General features: G+C 43.0%; 1 protein-coding gene across 8 annotated transcripts in view; it reads left to right on the top strand.

Moving 5' to 3' along the window:
- The window catches only part of SNTG2 (syntrophin gamma 2), a 489,442-nt gene that overhangs the window by 342,204 nt on the left and 129,621 nt on the right, over window positions 1–17,617 (top strand). For all 8 annotated transcript variants that reach the window (XM_053286035.1, XM_053286038.1, XM_053286042.1 and 5 more), the window contains one exon: window positions 1,885–2,014. In XM_053286035.1, the coding sequence (XP_053142010.1) occupies window positions 1,885–2,014 (130 nt within the window). The remainder of the gene's footprint in view (window positions 1–1,884; window positions 2,015–17,617) is intronic.

The following is a 17,617-nucleotide window of genomic DNA, read 5'->3' as shown; positions in this document are numbered from 1 at the left end:
GTTATGGAGCAAAATGTATGGTCACTATTTTTCAAGTGTTCAGATCCTTTGGTGTATAACATTCCCTCAGTGAATCCCTACGAGGATTCATTACACACCTTCATTTTTTCTATTCATTTTTACTGTCTTTTGGACAGTGGAACATAGGAACATAGGAAGCTGCCATATACTGAGTCAGACCATTGGTCTATCTAGCTCATTATTGTCTTCACAGACTGACAGCGGCTTCTCCAAGGTTTCAGGCAGGAATCTCTCTTAGCCCTATCTTGGATATGCCAGGGAGGGAACCTGGAACTTGGAACCTTCTGATGCTCTTCCCAGAGTGGCTCCATCCCCTGAGGGGAATATCTTACAGTGCTCCCACATCAAGTCTCCCATTCATATGCAGCCAGGGTGGACCCTGCTTAGCTAAGGGGACAAGTCATGCTTGCTACCACAAGACCAGCTCCCCTCCCATGACAGTGCCAACTGTCAACTGCCATGTGCCAACTACACCCCCCCTCCCACCCTCAAGGCAGTGGGGTACTACTCAGTTTATGTTCTAGGATTTTTTTCCAAGTGTTTAGGCTCTTTGGTATCTAATAACCTTTCATCATAATGAATCCCTATGAGGATTCATTACACACCAAAGAGTCTAAACACCTCAAAAATTCCTAAAATATAAACTGAGTACCCAGCGGCTTGTGGGTTGAGGGGGTAGTTGGAACATGGGATGCCATTAATTCCCCACCCCCACCTGCAAAGCAGTGGGGTGAAAATGAAAAGAAAAAATGAAGGTGTGTAATGAAGACACAAAAGAATCTAAACACTTCAAAAATATTTTAAACACAAATTTAGTACCCCAGTATGTGTGTGTATGTGGGGGGGGGGTTGTAGTTGACACATGGCCGCTGACAGTTGGCACTGTCCAGTGGTAGTCAAAATGAACAGAAGAAACAAAGGTGTATAATGAATCTTCATAGGGATTAATTGTGAGGAAATGTTGTTGTTGTTGTTGTTGTTGTTGTTGTTGTTGTTGTTGTTGTTGTTATTTTTACATTTATATCCCACTCTTCCTCCAAGGAGCCCAGAGCGGTTATTAGACACCAAAGAATCTAAACATTTCAATATTCCTAAAAATTAAAATGAGTAACCCACTGGCTTGCAAGTAGGGGTGGGTGGGGTGTAGTTGGCACATGGCAATTGACAGTTGGCACTGTCCAGCGGCAGTCAAAGTGAAGAGAAGAAATGAAAGTGTGCAATGAATCCTTATAGGGATTTATTATGAGGAAAAGTTATTATACACCAAAGAATCTGAACCCTTGAAAAATGACCACAGATTTTGCTCCATAACTTTACTTCTACAAGGACTAGAGCTTAGCTTTTTTTAAAAAATGAAAGCAGGAGATCTGTGTTAGGGTTAGGATATGGCAACATTGAATCCCCATTATTTCCTATGGCGGAAATGTTCAAAATCAATAAAAACTAAAATAATTCATTAAAAATCAACCAAGTGACCCACCACCTTAAGATCTGGGTGTTAGGTGGCACCCATGGGGACCTACCTACCTTCCAAATTTGGTGCCCCTAGGACCTTGTTAAGTGGTCTGAATTGATCCAAATCAAAATTGAATCAAAGCAAATACAAATCGAATCTAGCGTGGTGGTGGGAGGTAGATTTGGACACAAAACAAATCGGGGTGATTTGTTTCGGGAACAAATCAAATTTTAAAAATTGATTTGTGCACATCCCTGTACTGTACTTTTGTTGCCCTATTCTGTAGCTCTGTTTTTTCTCTGTTTTGGTATTTAAGACATGCCAATTTGTGGATTCTCAGGTAACAAGTGAGGACTAATATTTGCTGATATAGCTTCCTTCATTATGTATACTTCTTCTTGTTCCAGATCTAATGCATTTGAAGTACTGGCACTTGATGGAGTTAGCACTGGGATACTTCAGTATTTTACAGCCCAGGAGAGTGCTGACTGGCTGAGAGCATTATCAACTAACATCAGTGACTTGACACTACAAAGTGTATGTTACTTTTCTGGATATTTTTCCCTGGTGGTTGTTGTTGTTTTGCTATTATTCAAAGGTTTTTTTTTCACCCACCTGTCAAAGATCAGTGTAATATGTTATCTAAAAACAAACACTGATTTCAGGAAGGAGCGGAAGAGACAAGAATCAATAACTACGGAGGTTTTCAAACATCCTCCTTTGTTTACTGCGCAATTGTTTTTCTTTTCTTGACAAGGATACAGAGAATAAAAGCACTATTTTCCTGCAAATTCATTCATTCATTCATTCAATCTATATCATATGGGCTTTAATCTGATACTTCATTCATCTCATGTACATAATTGTGTAAGAGATTTGCATTGACTTTGCAGACAGACAATGGCCAACATCCTAATTAACTATGCGTCCCTGAACTGGAGAGCTTCAGGGGATCCACAGTGCTTGTCATGAGAGTGGGGGTAGTTGCAGATGTCTCCTTTGCCAGGAAGTTCCCCACACAATCTGAAAACATGTCCTGGAGGATTGTACAATTCCCCCTTCTGTGCATGATAAGCTCTGCCAAGGTCCAAAAGCTCTCCATAGCAGGGATGCTTCTTCCTGTCACACAGGTACACAGTTAGTGAGGATGTCAGGCAATGGCTTCAGCCTACTTAGATTAACAGTACCTGGAATCTACGTACTCACATTCCAAGGCAGTGGGTAGAAAATCAAGATAAATAAAGGAAGTTTTCCTGATGTCACCATTATTCACTCTGTTTTAGTGGGCATCCACATTAGCTTGCACGGTTCTGGATTGTATCTTTTCCTTTTCCTTTCATTTCTGCACAATCTGTTTCTGAGGTTTGTTCAAAGAGGTTTCATTTTCCATATTGTGTTCTGTTTTGTGACTCAGCTTTGCCACACACAAAAACCTTCTACCTCTTTAAATAAGTACAAGTTTTCCATGACTTGGTCTGAATGAAAATCCCACAGTGTCTCTCTCCCATCCATTGTCTGATCCCATTCCTTCTCCATCGGAGGAGCCTCCCCCCACCCTTTTTGAGCCCTTGGATGGTCACCAATTATTAAATTGATTTTGTGATAAAATATCCCAAGTTACAAAAAAAAAATTAAAACCAGGATAGTTGCATTAACCATGACACCAAATGCATTGTTTAAAAAAAAACACACAAAACTTAATTTACTGTTTAACTTTCTAAAAGAAGGAGTAGAACATTGGGGTCAATAGTCTTTCGTAATGTTAGTTTCACTACTAGTATAAAATGGTTTAGGGGTCATAATGTACCCCATAATTTTTTAAATATACAAAAACATAACATGAACAACATCAAAAAATGTAAACATTCACTGTAACAAAGTTAACATAAAACAATCATCATGAACACTGCATGGCATGGGCATACAAACAATTGACAAGAAGTACCACGCTGCTGTAATTTCCGGTTACCTTTACATGTATATACGTGACATTGCTCCTTTTCTTCTGTTGCAGTCAGGTAACTGAACCTCCTGAAATGTGATTCAGAGATATCCTCCAAGAATATCTTGGCAAGGTCTTCTCTAGCAAGCTGTGCTGCCATGATTATTTTGCTTCTCAGAAGCCAAACAAAAATACAAGAGCAGTAGCGATAGCAGCAGGAATATATGAGAAGCAGCCAATCCTCCTGTATTTATATCTGCAACTTAACCGGAGAACCAAGTTTTCTTTTTGTTTCTTTGAAAAAAAGCTTCAATGTGTCATTTGCAATGTAGTCTAACTAGGTAGTTTCTATTTCCCTAGCTTAAGTGGCCTCAGTATAGGGATGTGCAAAAAATTTCGGGCACAGAATGATCTGTGCCCGAAACGAACAATTTCGGGTGATTCGGGGCCGAACCGAATCACCCTCGATGTCCCCCGAATTTTTTCGGGCACGAGCCGAATCACCCGAATTTCGGGCACAAAAAATTCGGGTGATTCGGTTCATGGTTGATTTTTGGTGATTTTTTAAAGTTTTAGTGACTTTGGGGCAGTTCGGGGGCATAGCATGGGATCTGGGCAAAAGGAGTGGGGTGGGGTGGTAGTGCCTAATGGGTGCAGGCTACCACCCCAATTTCAGGGGGATTGGGCTAAGGGCTGATTTTTGGTAAATTTCTGAAATTTTCATGTCTTTGGGGCAGATTGGGGCATATTGGGGCAGAAAGTGGGGCCTGGGGCAGAATAGTGTGGTGGGGTGGTAGTGCCTAATGGGTGCAGGCTACCACCCTAATTTCAGGGGGTTTGGACAAAGGGCTGATTTTTTGAGAATTTTTGAAGTTTTGGTGACTTTGGGGCAGTTTGGGGGCAGAAAGTGGATCTGCCCCAAAAGAGTGGGGTGGGGTGGTAGTGCCTAATGGGTGGAGGCTACCACACCAATTTCAGGGGGATTGGGCAGAGGGCTGATTTTTTGAGAATTTTTGAAGTTTGGGTGTCTTTGGGGCAGATTGGGGGCAGAAAGTGGATCTGCCCCAAAGGAGTGGGGTGGGCTGGTAGATAGTGCCTAATGGCTGGAGGCTACCACCCATCCCCAATTTAAGAGTGATTGGGCAGGGGGTGAATTTTGGTGAATTTATTTTTATGAGGTTTGTCTTCATAAGGTGAAGTGTGCTAAATTGATTACTTCCTCATATTATTCATAGTAAAGGAAAGTGTGAAAAAGTGAAAGTGGGGTCATGAGAGTTGTCTAATTGAAAAAAAATCTCATTTGCTATGATACAATGAGAATTCACACCTCAGAAAAAACTTCTGAGGTGTGAATTCTCATTCTATCATAGCAAATGAGATTTTTTCCAATTAAACAACTCTCATGACCCCACTTTCACTTTTTCACACTTTCCTTTACTATGAATAATATGAGGAAGTAATCATTTTAGCACACTTCACCTTATGAAGACAAACCTCATAAAAATAAATTCACCGAAATACCCCCTCTGCCCTATCACTCTTAAATTGGGGACGGGTGGTAGCCTCCAGCCATTAGGCACTATCTACCAGCCCACCCCACTCCTTTGGGGCAGATCCACTTTCTGCCCCCAATCTGCCCCAAAGACACCCAAACTTCAAAAATTCTCAAAAAATCAGCCCTCTGCCCAATCCCCCTGAAATTGGTGTGGTAGCCTCCACCCATTAGGCACTACCACCCCACCCCACTCTTTTGGGGCAGATCCACTTTCTGCCCCCAAACTTCTCCAAAGTCACCAAAACTTCAAAAATTCTCAAAAAACAGCCCTTTTTCCAAACCCCCTGAAATTGGGGTGGTAGCCTGCACCCATTAGGCACTACCACCCCACCCCACTATTCTGCCCCAGCCCCCACTTTCTGCCCGAATATGCCCCAATCTGCCCCAAAGACATGAAAATTTCAGAAATTTACCAAAAATCAGCCCTTTGCCCAATCCCCCTGAAATTGGGGTGGTAGCCTGCACCCATTAGGCACTACCACCCCACCCCACTCCTTTTGCCCAAATCCCATGCTATGCCCCCGAACTGCCCCAAATTCACTAAAACTTTAAAAATTCACAAAAAATCAGGACTTTGCCCAAACCCCCTGAAATTGGGGTGGTAGACTCTACCCATTGGGCACTACCACCGCACCCCAAAATTTTGCCCCTGGGCCCCTTTTTACCCCCCCAAATCGATTCGGATTCGGATTAAATCCGAATTCGAACCGAATCAAGGGTGATTCGGGTGACCCAGATTCGGGCACAAAACAGAACAGGGGTGATTCGGCTCGGGTCCGAGCCGAATCACCCGAAAATCCGAATTGCACACCCCTAGTAGCCTCCTGAAGGCTTGATAACTGAAATGAAGCCTCACCTAGGCAGGCAGCCTAGCAGTAATATTTATGTAAGCAAGTTACAAGGGTCATTGGAAGGTGCCATTAAGTCTGTGCCATTAAAACTGGTCATCTATTAGAATATGATTGCAAGACAGTTGCTTGCAAACATTAGGTGTCAAAGTAACCCCCCAAACAGAATTAGTAAGTATTTTTCAGCATGAACTCTGCAAATAGCTATGATGAAAATAATAAGTTTTGATGGCTCACAAAGAAGGTTCTTCTAAGTACTAAAAACATGTTGCTGCAATTCAGGTTTGTAAAGGGGAGACTTAATCCTTGGGGTATTTAGCCTCCTTGCAAAAACATATTTCTTTCTTTTTTCTTTTTTGGTGCACATAAAGAAAATCGAGTGCTATATTTTTAAGACAATATAAGCTTTCTCACAACTGGAAAAATAGGTTCTAATCTAATATAGAAGAATAAATTACATCAGCATTTTGTGAGGTATATTTAACCCTTAGCCCTGTAAGCATAGTATTTCAAGTTCCCATGCAATGCAATAAGGGTAGAATATACCTCCAAAAAAACAACTTAGGCCCAGGTGACCTGAAATATTGCCTTTCCATGCAAGATCCCAAATGCTCATTAAGATCTTCAGGACAGGTCCATCTTCAGGTGTCACCAGTTCACTGCTTTTATTTTATGTTTTATGTTACATTTTAAATGGTTTGTATATTTGGTGTAAACTGCGCTGAGCTGTTCTGGGATAGGCAGTATATAAATGAAATAAATAACTAAAATAACATAAATAAAATCAATTTAAGTATAAACTGCAATTATATTTGTTGTTGTTGTTGTTATAAAAAGACATATTACAGTGGGTTGGGGAATGAAGCATCACAGGGCACTTAATATTGTTAAGGTTGAGCCATATCTGGAACATGGAGTTGAAGAACAGGGTACAATCTACCCTGATACCATCCAAATGTGTTTTTTAAGTCATTTACACTGAATCTATACCAAATTTCACTTGTATTTCCTTTAAAAAAAACACCAAACCTGAACTTTTAAAAGCAAAAACTAAACCCAGCTACTCACAATCCATAATGTGGCTATTTTATCAAGATGTTCCCCTGCCTTTTTGTTTGTTTTTTTAACATACATTGAGGCTGGTCTCATGAGCAGCCAAGATCGGGCTAAAGAAGCCAAGCCTGGGCTTGGCTGCCCATAAGAACCACCGGGAGGCACACTGCTGCCACCAGTGAACCCGCGTAGGGAGCTCACCTTGTACACAAGGTTAAGGGAGTGAGTGCTCCCTTAACCACGTTTCCCTGATGGTGTGCCAACCAGATGTGTCCTGGCCTCCATGCTCCCTAGGGCAGCGGCAGACCATCTGGGCACGTGATCCACACACCCAGATGGTCCTCAGAGATAATCTACATGGAGGGTGGGCTTCTCCAGCCTTCCCCGCTGCCCACCTGCTGCCCCACCCACCCACCCAGTCATGACGACCTCTGTGACTGGACCAACTTTGCATATTGATTTTGCCACAAAGAACTGTAAAGTTTAAAATGAAGATCTGTGCATTTTATTTTTCCTCTTTTCAATATGGCACAGAAAAATATTAATTCCAGTAGCCAGCTGTCCTGCATAACATATTGCTGTTCATAACATTTACAACATAAATTTAAGTACTTAGATTTGCAAAGCCAGCCCTACTTCAAGTCACACAAGTTTCTTAGAATAAACCATATGTTGCCCATATATATGGTTTGGTATCAAGGCTTTATACATAACACATTCTAAGCCCTGAAGATTGGGTGACATTAATAAGCAAGCAACTTTTTTTTAGGCAGTTGCTCCAGCTCAGCTATTGCACAGCCATGTTTTGCATAATGGCTAGCACAATGGTTTCCTCAGAGAATACGTTTGTGATGATTGTGTAATATTTAATTTAAGAATGTGTGGTAACTGGGAGCAGGGCATATGGTACAATCATGGTGCCTTGCCAATTTCCACTGTCACTGGCTGGCGGCGAAATACTCCTCCCTTTCCTCCCTTTCCAAGTATGATTCACTTCACTGTGTTTACGGAAATGAGAAATAGTGCAGGGATACTTCTCTGGGTACAAATTGAGTGGCGCAGCAGGGAAGCAACTTGTCTAGGGAGCAAGAGACTGTTAGTTCAAATCCCCACCGGTGTGCTTCTCAGACTGTGCCTAGTAAATATATATTTGTAGTCACCTATATCAGGCAGCAGCGATATAGGAAGGTGCTGGAAGCAGATGCTCACTTAAGTGACAACAACAAAGGCATCATCTCATACTGTGTGGGAGAAAAGCACTCCTGCATGGGAGGAAACCACTCCTGTATTCTACCAAGAAAACTACATGGCTCTGTGGTTGCCAGAGTCGACAATGATTCAACAGCACAATCTTTCTTTTCTTTAGGGAAGGAAAGGAGATGAACATAAACAGAGAGGGAGAAAGGTGACACATAAAGCCAACAACCATTCCCCATCATTGCACCCTTATTTTCTGATGAGCCTTCAACTAATTTAGAAATAAAACATCAAAAAAAAAAAGACAACAATACAGTGCATGGAAATAAAAAGTAAAAACCATACACGGTAATAAAACAGTAGCACATTTAAAAACAATTTAGATGAGAGGTATATCTAAAAGCATGCTTAAAGAAAACAGTTTTCAATGCCAACTGAAAGATATACAGTGATGGAGCTAGGCATACCTCCTTAGGGAGAATGTTCCACAGTCTAGGCACCTCTACTGAGAATGCCCTCTGTCATGCTCCCCTTCTGTATCTCACTTGGGAGAGGAACATAATAGAGGGCTTACAATGTGGAGTGGAGTTCTCAAGCAGTTTTGTCTCCAGTCTAGGTAGAAGTCAACTTTTCCGTCTGAGCATGTGCAGAAAAAATTTGTATTTATTCTGTGTTCTATCAACAGGATAAAGAGGGAAAGAAATAATCCATATTGGAATGGCTGTTTAACTCCTTGCCAAAGGAAATTCAGAATGTTCCCTCCGTCCCAGCCATTCCTGTTGTATGACTAAGGGGAATCACTTTGATTACGATATCTCCACAGGTTTCAATACCATTGACCATAGAATTGTGTCATCAGAAGAATAACATATCACCACGTCATCTGATCCCAGAAGGGCTGAGGAGGTTTGGGGCCAGGATTTGAAGGCCCTAATGGGATGGATGTGAGCTAACACGCTGAAACATAATCCAGACAAGATGGAGGTGATGGTGGTTAGTAGAAGGGCCAGGGGCGTAACTATAATAGGGCAAGGGGAGACAGTTGTCTGGGGGCCCACTGCCTTGCCCCCCCCAAGGCAAGTCACATGACTGACTCCCCCAGCCACGCACCCACCCGGGCTTCCTTCAGTTGTATTCATCCTCCAAAACTGATGTGAGTGTTAAGACGTGGAGCTACCAGAACAGCATGTCTTTCTCTAGTACCATTAAATGACTTGCATCTTCCACAATTTACAAAACTTTTTAAAAAATAATTTAGGATGATGTTCTATTGTGGCACATAGGGGTGTGTGTGTGTGTGTGTGTGTGTGTGTGTATACACACACACACGATACTTTTTGTTACCACTATTCAACCTCATTTAAGATTTCTTTACTTCATGAGCTGAGCTTCAGTGAGGGCGGGCCATTTTAAAATCTTGTCTCTGGGCAAGAGACACTCCAACCTTGCTATGCCCCTGAGAAGGGCCGATTGGGGTAACAGGCTTCAACCAATTCTGGATCAGGTTGTACTCCCTCTGAAGGAGCAGGTTTGCAGCATGAGAGTCCTACTGGATCCAACACTGCTTCTAGCTGATGACAGTGGCCAGGAGTGCCTTAGCACAGCTACAGCTGGTACACCAGCTATACAACTTCCTGGAGCTTTTCCAAAGAGCAGGCTTTACCACAGGTTTTCTGCAAGGTTTTACTGTGAGTTCGAATTTGCACCAAAAAACCGATGCGAAAAGTGGATTTTTTAAGCTTGGATATAAATCAGGGTACACTCTAATGGGCAGTGAAAAACCTGAATTGTGTGTGAAGTGCTCCATGATAGCTTGAAGGGACTTCAGGATAAATTTGGCTGATATGTGAATGCACACCCTCCATTCTGGAGGAGATGCAAACTAAAAGCCATGTGTGAAAAACTTCCTTGAGATGACTGATCTGGCCTCGTGTCATCCATTCCTTAGTCATGCTGCACTTGGATCATTGCAGTGCACTCATTGTGGAACTGCCCTTGAAAAGTATTCAGAAACTATAGATGATGAAGAATGCCAAACATCTCTGGAGCTGCCCACAGTGTGCCTGTTACAGCTGCATTGAAGACATTGCACTGAGCCTGTTTCTGGGTACAATTCAAGGTGCTGGTTATAACCTCTCAAGCCCTAAACAACCCGGTATCTTAATATTACCTGCTCCCTGATGAATCTCCCCACTTGAGCTGATCAGCTGGGAGGGCTGTTCTCTGCATGCTGACACCTGCTGAAGCTACTTAAGCTATTCACATGTGCAACGAAAACTGGGCAAAGGAAGCCCAGCCCGGTTTTCAATGTGCATGTGTACCGCCAAGAGCCGTGTGGCTCCTGGTGGCAAGCCCGCTTAGGGAACCTGGGTCTTGGGTGTAAGAGCACCCCAAAAAGTGGGCTAAATGCTTGTGTGTTGGTGCCACACAACTTTGTGCAGTACTTACATGTAGCCTCCTGACTGGCGCCAGAAGGCTCCCCATAATGCACTGCACATTTGTGTGGTGCATTATGGAAGTTCCAGGGGCCTCCCGGCCCCTAAGCCTCCCTGCTTCCCCCCTGCTACCATCAGAAGCTGGCAATCATCTGGGTGGCCCATCCGGCCACCCAGAAACATGGACAGGATCATCTTCTTCGGGGAAGGAAAGCTTTTTGCGGCTTCCTCCTCTTGCCTTGTCCGAGCCCATTCTCCAGTCATGAGTATGGGCTCAATTTGTCAGGCATATGGGATAAGGGCTTCTTGGTGAAGCACTGTGGAACTCACTATTAGATGAAATCTGCATGATTCTCTCATTTCCAGTTTTTCAGGGGTGACTACCCTTTTTATTCAGGCCTTTTGTCAGTGAGGAGCTGCCTTATGGCATCCTTTTAGCTGGTTTTGTGGCTGTGTTTGATTTTTAGTTTTATTTTAATGGGTCTTTTAAATTGTTCTATTTTGGTTGTACTTTAATGGTGTTTTTAGGGTTGTCCTTTTTAGTTTATTAATTTTGGTATATGAATGTAAATGATATAACAATACATATATTTGTTACCTTTATAGGAGACTTCATTTTCTCTGCCTTGTTTTGACTGTTGTTTTTTATTATGTTTAAACTGTGTGATATTATTGTGTTTATCAGTTTTGTGAGCTGCCTTGGGGCCTGATGGGAAAAAGTAGAATAGGAACATGAGTGTGTGTGTGTGTGTGTGTGTGTGTGTGTGTGTGTGTGTGTGAGAGAGAGAGAGAGAGAGAGAGAGAGAGAGAGTTTTGAAGCTATTTCTGCTTTCTAGACCTTTTCATCTACCTTTTAGTTATTTTCAGTCTTCAGAAAATAGCTCTCTGAACCCTGTAAAGTTTTTATTCTCTTATAAAAGTGGATTATCAAGTACAGAAAAACATCCTCTTTCTCTGCTTTTTCTCTGTGTGTTTCATGCATATTTTAAACATGCATTAAATTGTCACGAATGTAGAATTGTTTCTTTATAACTAGCAAAATTGTAAATAATATTTATAAAATGCTGATATATTTGTATCAGGATGAATATAAATATATCTGCTCTTGCTTGCTACATATATTAGAGGAACAGTGTAATCAAACCATACTTATTTCCACATCTGGTACCATTTTCACATCCTGAGCATGTTTACATGGAAGTATGTCCCACTGATTTCAGTAGGGCTTACTGCCAGGTAGGTGTGTATAGGATTCTGTAGTCTTTTTAAAAGGTGTTCCCTTTCTTGTGCTCATCAATTATTTACACATAGCCATAAATCATTCAGTGACCATAGTGAGAAGTGCAAAAATAGATTTCTAAAAATACATTTTCAGCATAGGTTTGTGTTTCTGTCTCCATTCAAAAAGCTCTGCCTTCGCAGCACTCTGAATATTATCTCATCTCACCCCTATGGGGCCTTTGTGAATGTGAAACCTCACCACTATTGCCTCTTTGTAACTCAAACCCTCTACCAATCTTGGTCTGCAGCAGATGAAAAAAGGACCAACAATGCAGGAAGTATACAGCAGACAAAAATCAATAGGTGGGCAAGCAATTTTAATAAGCTGTGTCAAGATGAATCCCAACCTGTTTTGAACGGAAAAAATTCTTCCTCAGGCAAAATTACTCAGCTGTTTAGGTGGATACAAAAGCAGCATTCTCTAGCTGGGTTTGCTATTCATAAAGGAGCTTATGTGTCTGTGCATAATTCATCTGTATAAATTTTATTTATACAGTTTTATAACTGTATAAATAAATGTTTCATTTGTGGTTCAGGGGTACAGTGGAATAAGAAAATTGATTAAAGCAGTATTACCACAAAAACTACAGTCATCCCTTGCCAACCGCTAGGGTTCTGTTCTTGCAAAACCTTGCCGTTCGCAAATTCGTAGTTGGCGAGGCATTAAAGTCTATGGGGAATGGGGTTAGATGAACCACAACCACAAAAAGATCTAAAATAAAGGGAAAGAATACCCCCAAAATGTTAAAAATCCCTAAAAATCCTTTAATATCACCAAGAGTCACCAAGAAGAATGAGCAGATCAAACCTCAGGAAATTTTTTGAACACCCCCCCCCCCCAAAAAAAATCACTCAAAGGCATTTTAAATCGGCAAGGGACAGCAAGGTCAGCAAGCATCACCAAGAGAAATGAGCAAATCCAAACGCTGAACCCCCCAAAATCACTGAACACCCCCCCCCCAAAACCCACTAAAAAACCTCGCCAAGTGTGAATACTCGGGTCACAATTGGCAAGACTTGTCACAATTTCCTATTCACATATACAGTGGTCCCTCGACTTACGAAGCACTCGACATCCGAAGATTTCGACATACGAACGACAAAAAATACCGGAAGTCGTTGCCGGTTTAGATGCGGCTTCCTCGACCTACGAATTTTTAGATGCGGTTTCCTCGACTTACGAGTGTTCCGGACCTCCGTGGATGCGCTTTTCGACTTACGAAAATTCCGACCTACGAACGTGCGTTCAGATCGGATTATCTTCGTAAGTCGAGGGACCACTGTGCTCAAAACCACAGTTGGTAAAACCGTGGTTAGCAAGAAATGACTGTACATTACACAATGAACCAGATGACTGCAAAGAGGACATTTAGCTTAGTGTCCTTGTTAGAACAACTTCCAAGTTGGCCAGAGAGAGGTGGCTTGAGAGAAACAGGTTTTTGGATTTAAGAAGAAGAGAGCAGGGATAGGGAGAGCCCAGAGGGGCACAGTGATTATCATACAACCTTGTCCTTCGTTTAATGGCGATTGGACCCTTGTGGCTCAGGCGCAACCAAAGGAGCTCTTTCCTCAGGCATGGGAGCCAGGCAATGAAGAACCAAAAGCAGCTCAGGAGTTAGGCGGCAAGGGTAAATCCAAAAGGTGTCTGTTTTCATGCAGCCAACTTCTAGTAGGAGCAAGATGGGCTGGATAGATCAGGCCAGTGAGGAAGACTGATCTGGAGGCTGGAAGCATGGATGGCACACAAAGCAAGACACGGCCAGGTGTTTTGGTGGGTCCCAAGTCTAGCGTCCAAACTGCAGGTGACTCCACAGTGTTGGAACCAAATGAAGCACACTGGTTGAAGAAACCGGGGGAAGTTATAGCCCAAAATGTGTCCCAAGGCAACTTTCCAGCTACTCTTCTTTCCTGGGAAGGACACTCTGGTGAATCTCAAAACGATTCATTGTCTGTGTTTGCTGTGCTTGAGTAAAACACAATGAGGTGAATCTCACAATCAGTGAGACCCACCTTAAGAGGGTTTGCGGGAAGAGCGGGCTTAGCCCACTATCTCTGCAGACGATCCCCAGGCAGCCCTGGGCGGCCAGATCGGCCGCCCACATGACTGCCAGCTCCATCACACAGCCGGCAGGGACTTCAGGGATCAGAGGCCATGTGGCCCCCGGAAATACCAGGATGCCCCACGCAAGCGCACGGGGCATCCTGGAGAGATCCCCAAGCGGGGGTGGCTGCTTGCAGCCTTCTAGTTGGGGATCTCCTCGTGTGTTGCTTCAGCATGGAGCCATACTACAGCAATGCATGATCAAAACACCGAGGTTAACAGAGTGCTCGCTCTGTTAACCTCAGCTAAGGGGAGAGGGAATTACTGAGGTTTGCTGCTGGGAGCCATGCAGCTCCCATTGCAGCACACAGTCAGCAAAAAGCGGGCTAGGCTCCCTTAGTCCACTTTTTGCCGATTGTGAGAATTGCCTCAATGATTTGAATGGGTCAAGAGCAACCTGTATGTAAATGGAGTGAATGAACGTGCCAGCACGTATTTCTCAGGTCAGAAGGACCTAGTAAACCAATCAGTAATTTTAATGAGTACACCTCTGAGTTCCTTTTGCCCAGTCAGCTCTTTTGTAATGGGAAGGGAGTTGAATTCATGATACCTTATCTGATTTTCCTTCGGAGGTGTTTTAGCTTGTTTGAGGCAACTGCAGAGGAGGGGAAGTAAAGGGGTCAGTATTAGGACCGAATGACCTTGATAGGAGGCTAACTTGAAAGTTAACTCCGGAGTCTGCTTAGACATTCCCAAATATAGGGAAAGGGGTGAGGGTGGCTAATCCACTTTCAATTCACTTGTCCGCTGCTTAATCTGGGGGCATACATCCCACTCCCTCCTCAGTGACTGGTCCCCAATATGCCAACAAATGGGGAGCCCACAATCCCGAGAGACTCCTGAGCATTTAAAAAGTGAGAACCACAGCGCTGTGGTCTCAGACATAAGCAGAGAGGCTTCTGGGATCCTGCAGAATAGCAGTGCTGGCAACGAGGTACATCAGCTTCAGGGGACCTGGCAGTTAAGTGGTCAACTGGTAAGCAACAGAGTTGAGGGCCAGACTGAAGACAGGCAAGACCCAGGGCAGCTGCTATAGAATTCTCAGGGCCCAACATTCCATGGTTACCTGCCTCAACAGCCATCAGAGGCCAGTGAAGGGGGAAAGGGTTTCTTTTATTTTTGAGGTTTGTGTCTCCAAAGTGCCTCAGTGAGGAAGTATTATTGCATGGAGAAAGAGAATCTGACCAAGGTTTTTGTAGGGATTAGGCCAGCCTAACTGGAAAAATCCTTTATTCCTTTAAGATTATTTGTTTGTTTCTGAATTCTATAACCTTGAAAACCCAGCTTAAATATATTTTTAATTATGAATGGAATTAAAAAAATACTTCATCATTACATCTGCAGTATCAAATCTCTCTGTAGTAACATGCCTATGGCAAAGCACTACCCAATACAAGGGAGCAAATTTTTGAGGGTGATTAGATATCTGAGGGGTATTCATATTGGTAGCAGTGAGAAGATTGTAGAGTGTCCCATTGTATTGGTCGAGTGAGCCTTTGCAGTGTCCAGTGTTGTCTATGATTAGTATTCCTGTCAGTAACTTATTATTTCACTCATTTAGGGAGTGAAAAGTCGGAAGACACAGGATACCTGGGTAAACATGAGACGCAATGGTGGATTACCGCATAGGCAGTATAAGCAGCTGCCTAAGGCGGCAAATCTTGGGGAGCGGCATCTTGAAGTGAAACCTAATTCTTTTTTCCCCCATTTGAAAATGCCACTGTGTAGTGGCAGAGGCTCTGCCCACCCCCTAACCATCACAGGAGGTGAGGTCAGGCACTGGAGGATGGTGGCAAAAAAGGTCCTCACCCAAGCCCAGCTTACTTGCAAATGACACAGAATGGGCAATTTCGGGCCTCTGCACAGCATGCACCTATGGGTGGCAAAAAGATTAATCCATCCCTGATGAGAAGTGGAGAGAGAAACATGTATTTTCTAACTATCCAGAAGCGTTCTGGCTGACAAAAGCTTGATTCTAGTATTTTAATAATAAAGACTGGAGTTCCCAAACTTGTGTTGTAGTTGTTGCACACCACTTGAAATTGCTTGGAGTCTCGGCAGACCACTTAAGGAGTTTTCTTTTTGTTCTGTAACTTAAAGCATAAAACTCATATTTTAATAACCATTTTGGCTTTCTAATATGATCTGTTTTTGCAAAGTTCTGTGAAGTCAGTGCAATTTTGTCAGCTTTAGTTTCATCCAGCTTTTATATTTGGGCTTGAGGGTGGCAAGCAATGGCAGGCTCCAACAATCACTTGGTGTTGTAGTAGAGAAACCAGAGGGAAGGGTGTGGATTTTAATCCCAAATAGGTTAGAAGTCCCAAATAGGTTAAAAGTTTGGTTGGACTTCAACAGCAGGAAAAAGAAAAATCTTCAAACTGTTTCTTGAGAGCAACAAAATGTTCTTCAGTGTCTTTCTTTATTTTTTTTGTCAAGAACTAGTTCATTTGCAGAGATCAAATGTTCCAAAGCTGAAACTGCACTCAAGTTATTCTTTACAAGGCTAGCAAACAAGTTTCTTGATCATTGTACTGATTTTGTCTCACCCACCCAATATAAAACCTTAAACATTTTCCTTAGATTATCCATAAATTAAAAAAACAACCCTCCTGAGTTCTTCAACCAGCTGATACTCCATCACCATGTTGACTCCTCCCCACCACATCTAATATAGTCACTTTAAACTCCCTACAGCTCTGCACTGAACTCATTTAGGTGTGTGAATATATCAGAGGTAAGCCAATCACAAAAGTCAATATGGATATTCAAAAGAGTTGACCCAGATGTTATCCATATTGTGGCCAAATATTGCTATATAATATGCCAATGTGCATTAATGTAGTCTGTTTTTACAAGATTATCTTATTCTTTTTATTTGTTTTATTATTTGTTGTACTGCTGGTCTACGACTGAAATAAAAGTTTTACTTACTATTCAAAAGAGCTTCTGAATTTTAATGGATGGTCTGTGAGAAATAGCTGTACTCTCGAATGTAACTCAAACATATAAGTACACTGTCCTTTGACAACCAGTACTTCTATATGAAGAAATTGAGTATGAGCACTGCCCATTTCATTGCTCATGAACTGCACATACTGCAATGCAATATTGCCACACAGTGGAGCTATTCCCACGATCTGCAAAAACCGGGCTAGGAGAGCCTAGCCCGATTTTTGCAGATCATCAGAACCACTGGGCTCAGCTGTGAGCCCGGTGGTTCTAGAGCAGGTAACCCGCTCAAGAACCCCTGCCCCAAAACCAGGTTTGTGGAACGAGCGCTCCGCAAACCTGGTTTTCTGGATTGTGAGTAGCCACAGCGCAGCTTCGTGCCACACCCACTCACAAGTAGACCCCTGGAGGGGAGGCGAAAAGCCACCTCCCAACTCTGGGGGTCTCCCCAGTATGCTTTGCATGCTTGCGCAGGGCATACTGGGGCTTCCGGGGGACGCACAGCCCTCGAGCTCCCCAGCCCCCGCCAGCTCCGTCATGGAGCTGGCAATCATGTGGGCAGCTGATCCGGCTGCCCAGGACTCCCTCCGCACTCATCTGCGAGGAGAGCAGGCTTATTTTCCTTCACACACTCATCTAATAAAGTATTATTTTCCTTCACACACTCATCTAATAAAGAAAAAGATAGTCTGCTGATATTCTTCTTGCTAGCGAACAACAGAACAGTGGGGCCATTCACACGGCCTACTGGGCATGCGGGCGGGCAGAAGGCTTCCCTC

This window comes from Hemicordylus capensis, chromosome 1 (assembly GCF_027244095.1).
Source record: "Hemicordylus capensis ecotype Gifberg chromosome 1, rHemCap1.1.pri, whole genome shotgun sequence".
Taxonomy (NCBI): Eukaryota; Metazoa; Chordata; class Lepidosauria; order Squamata; family Cordylidae; genus Hemicordylus; species Hemicordylus capensis.
The sequence above is the reverse complement of the archived record's forward strand: the minus strand, read 5'-3'. Positions and strand labels throughout refer to the sequence as shown.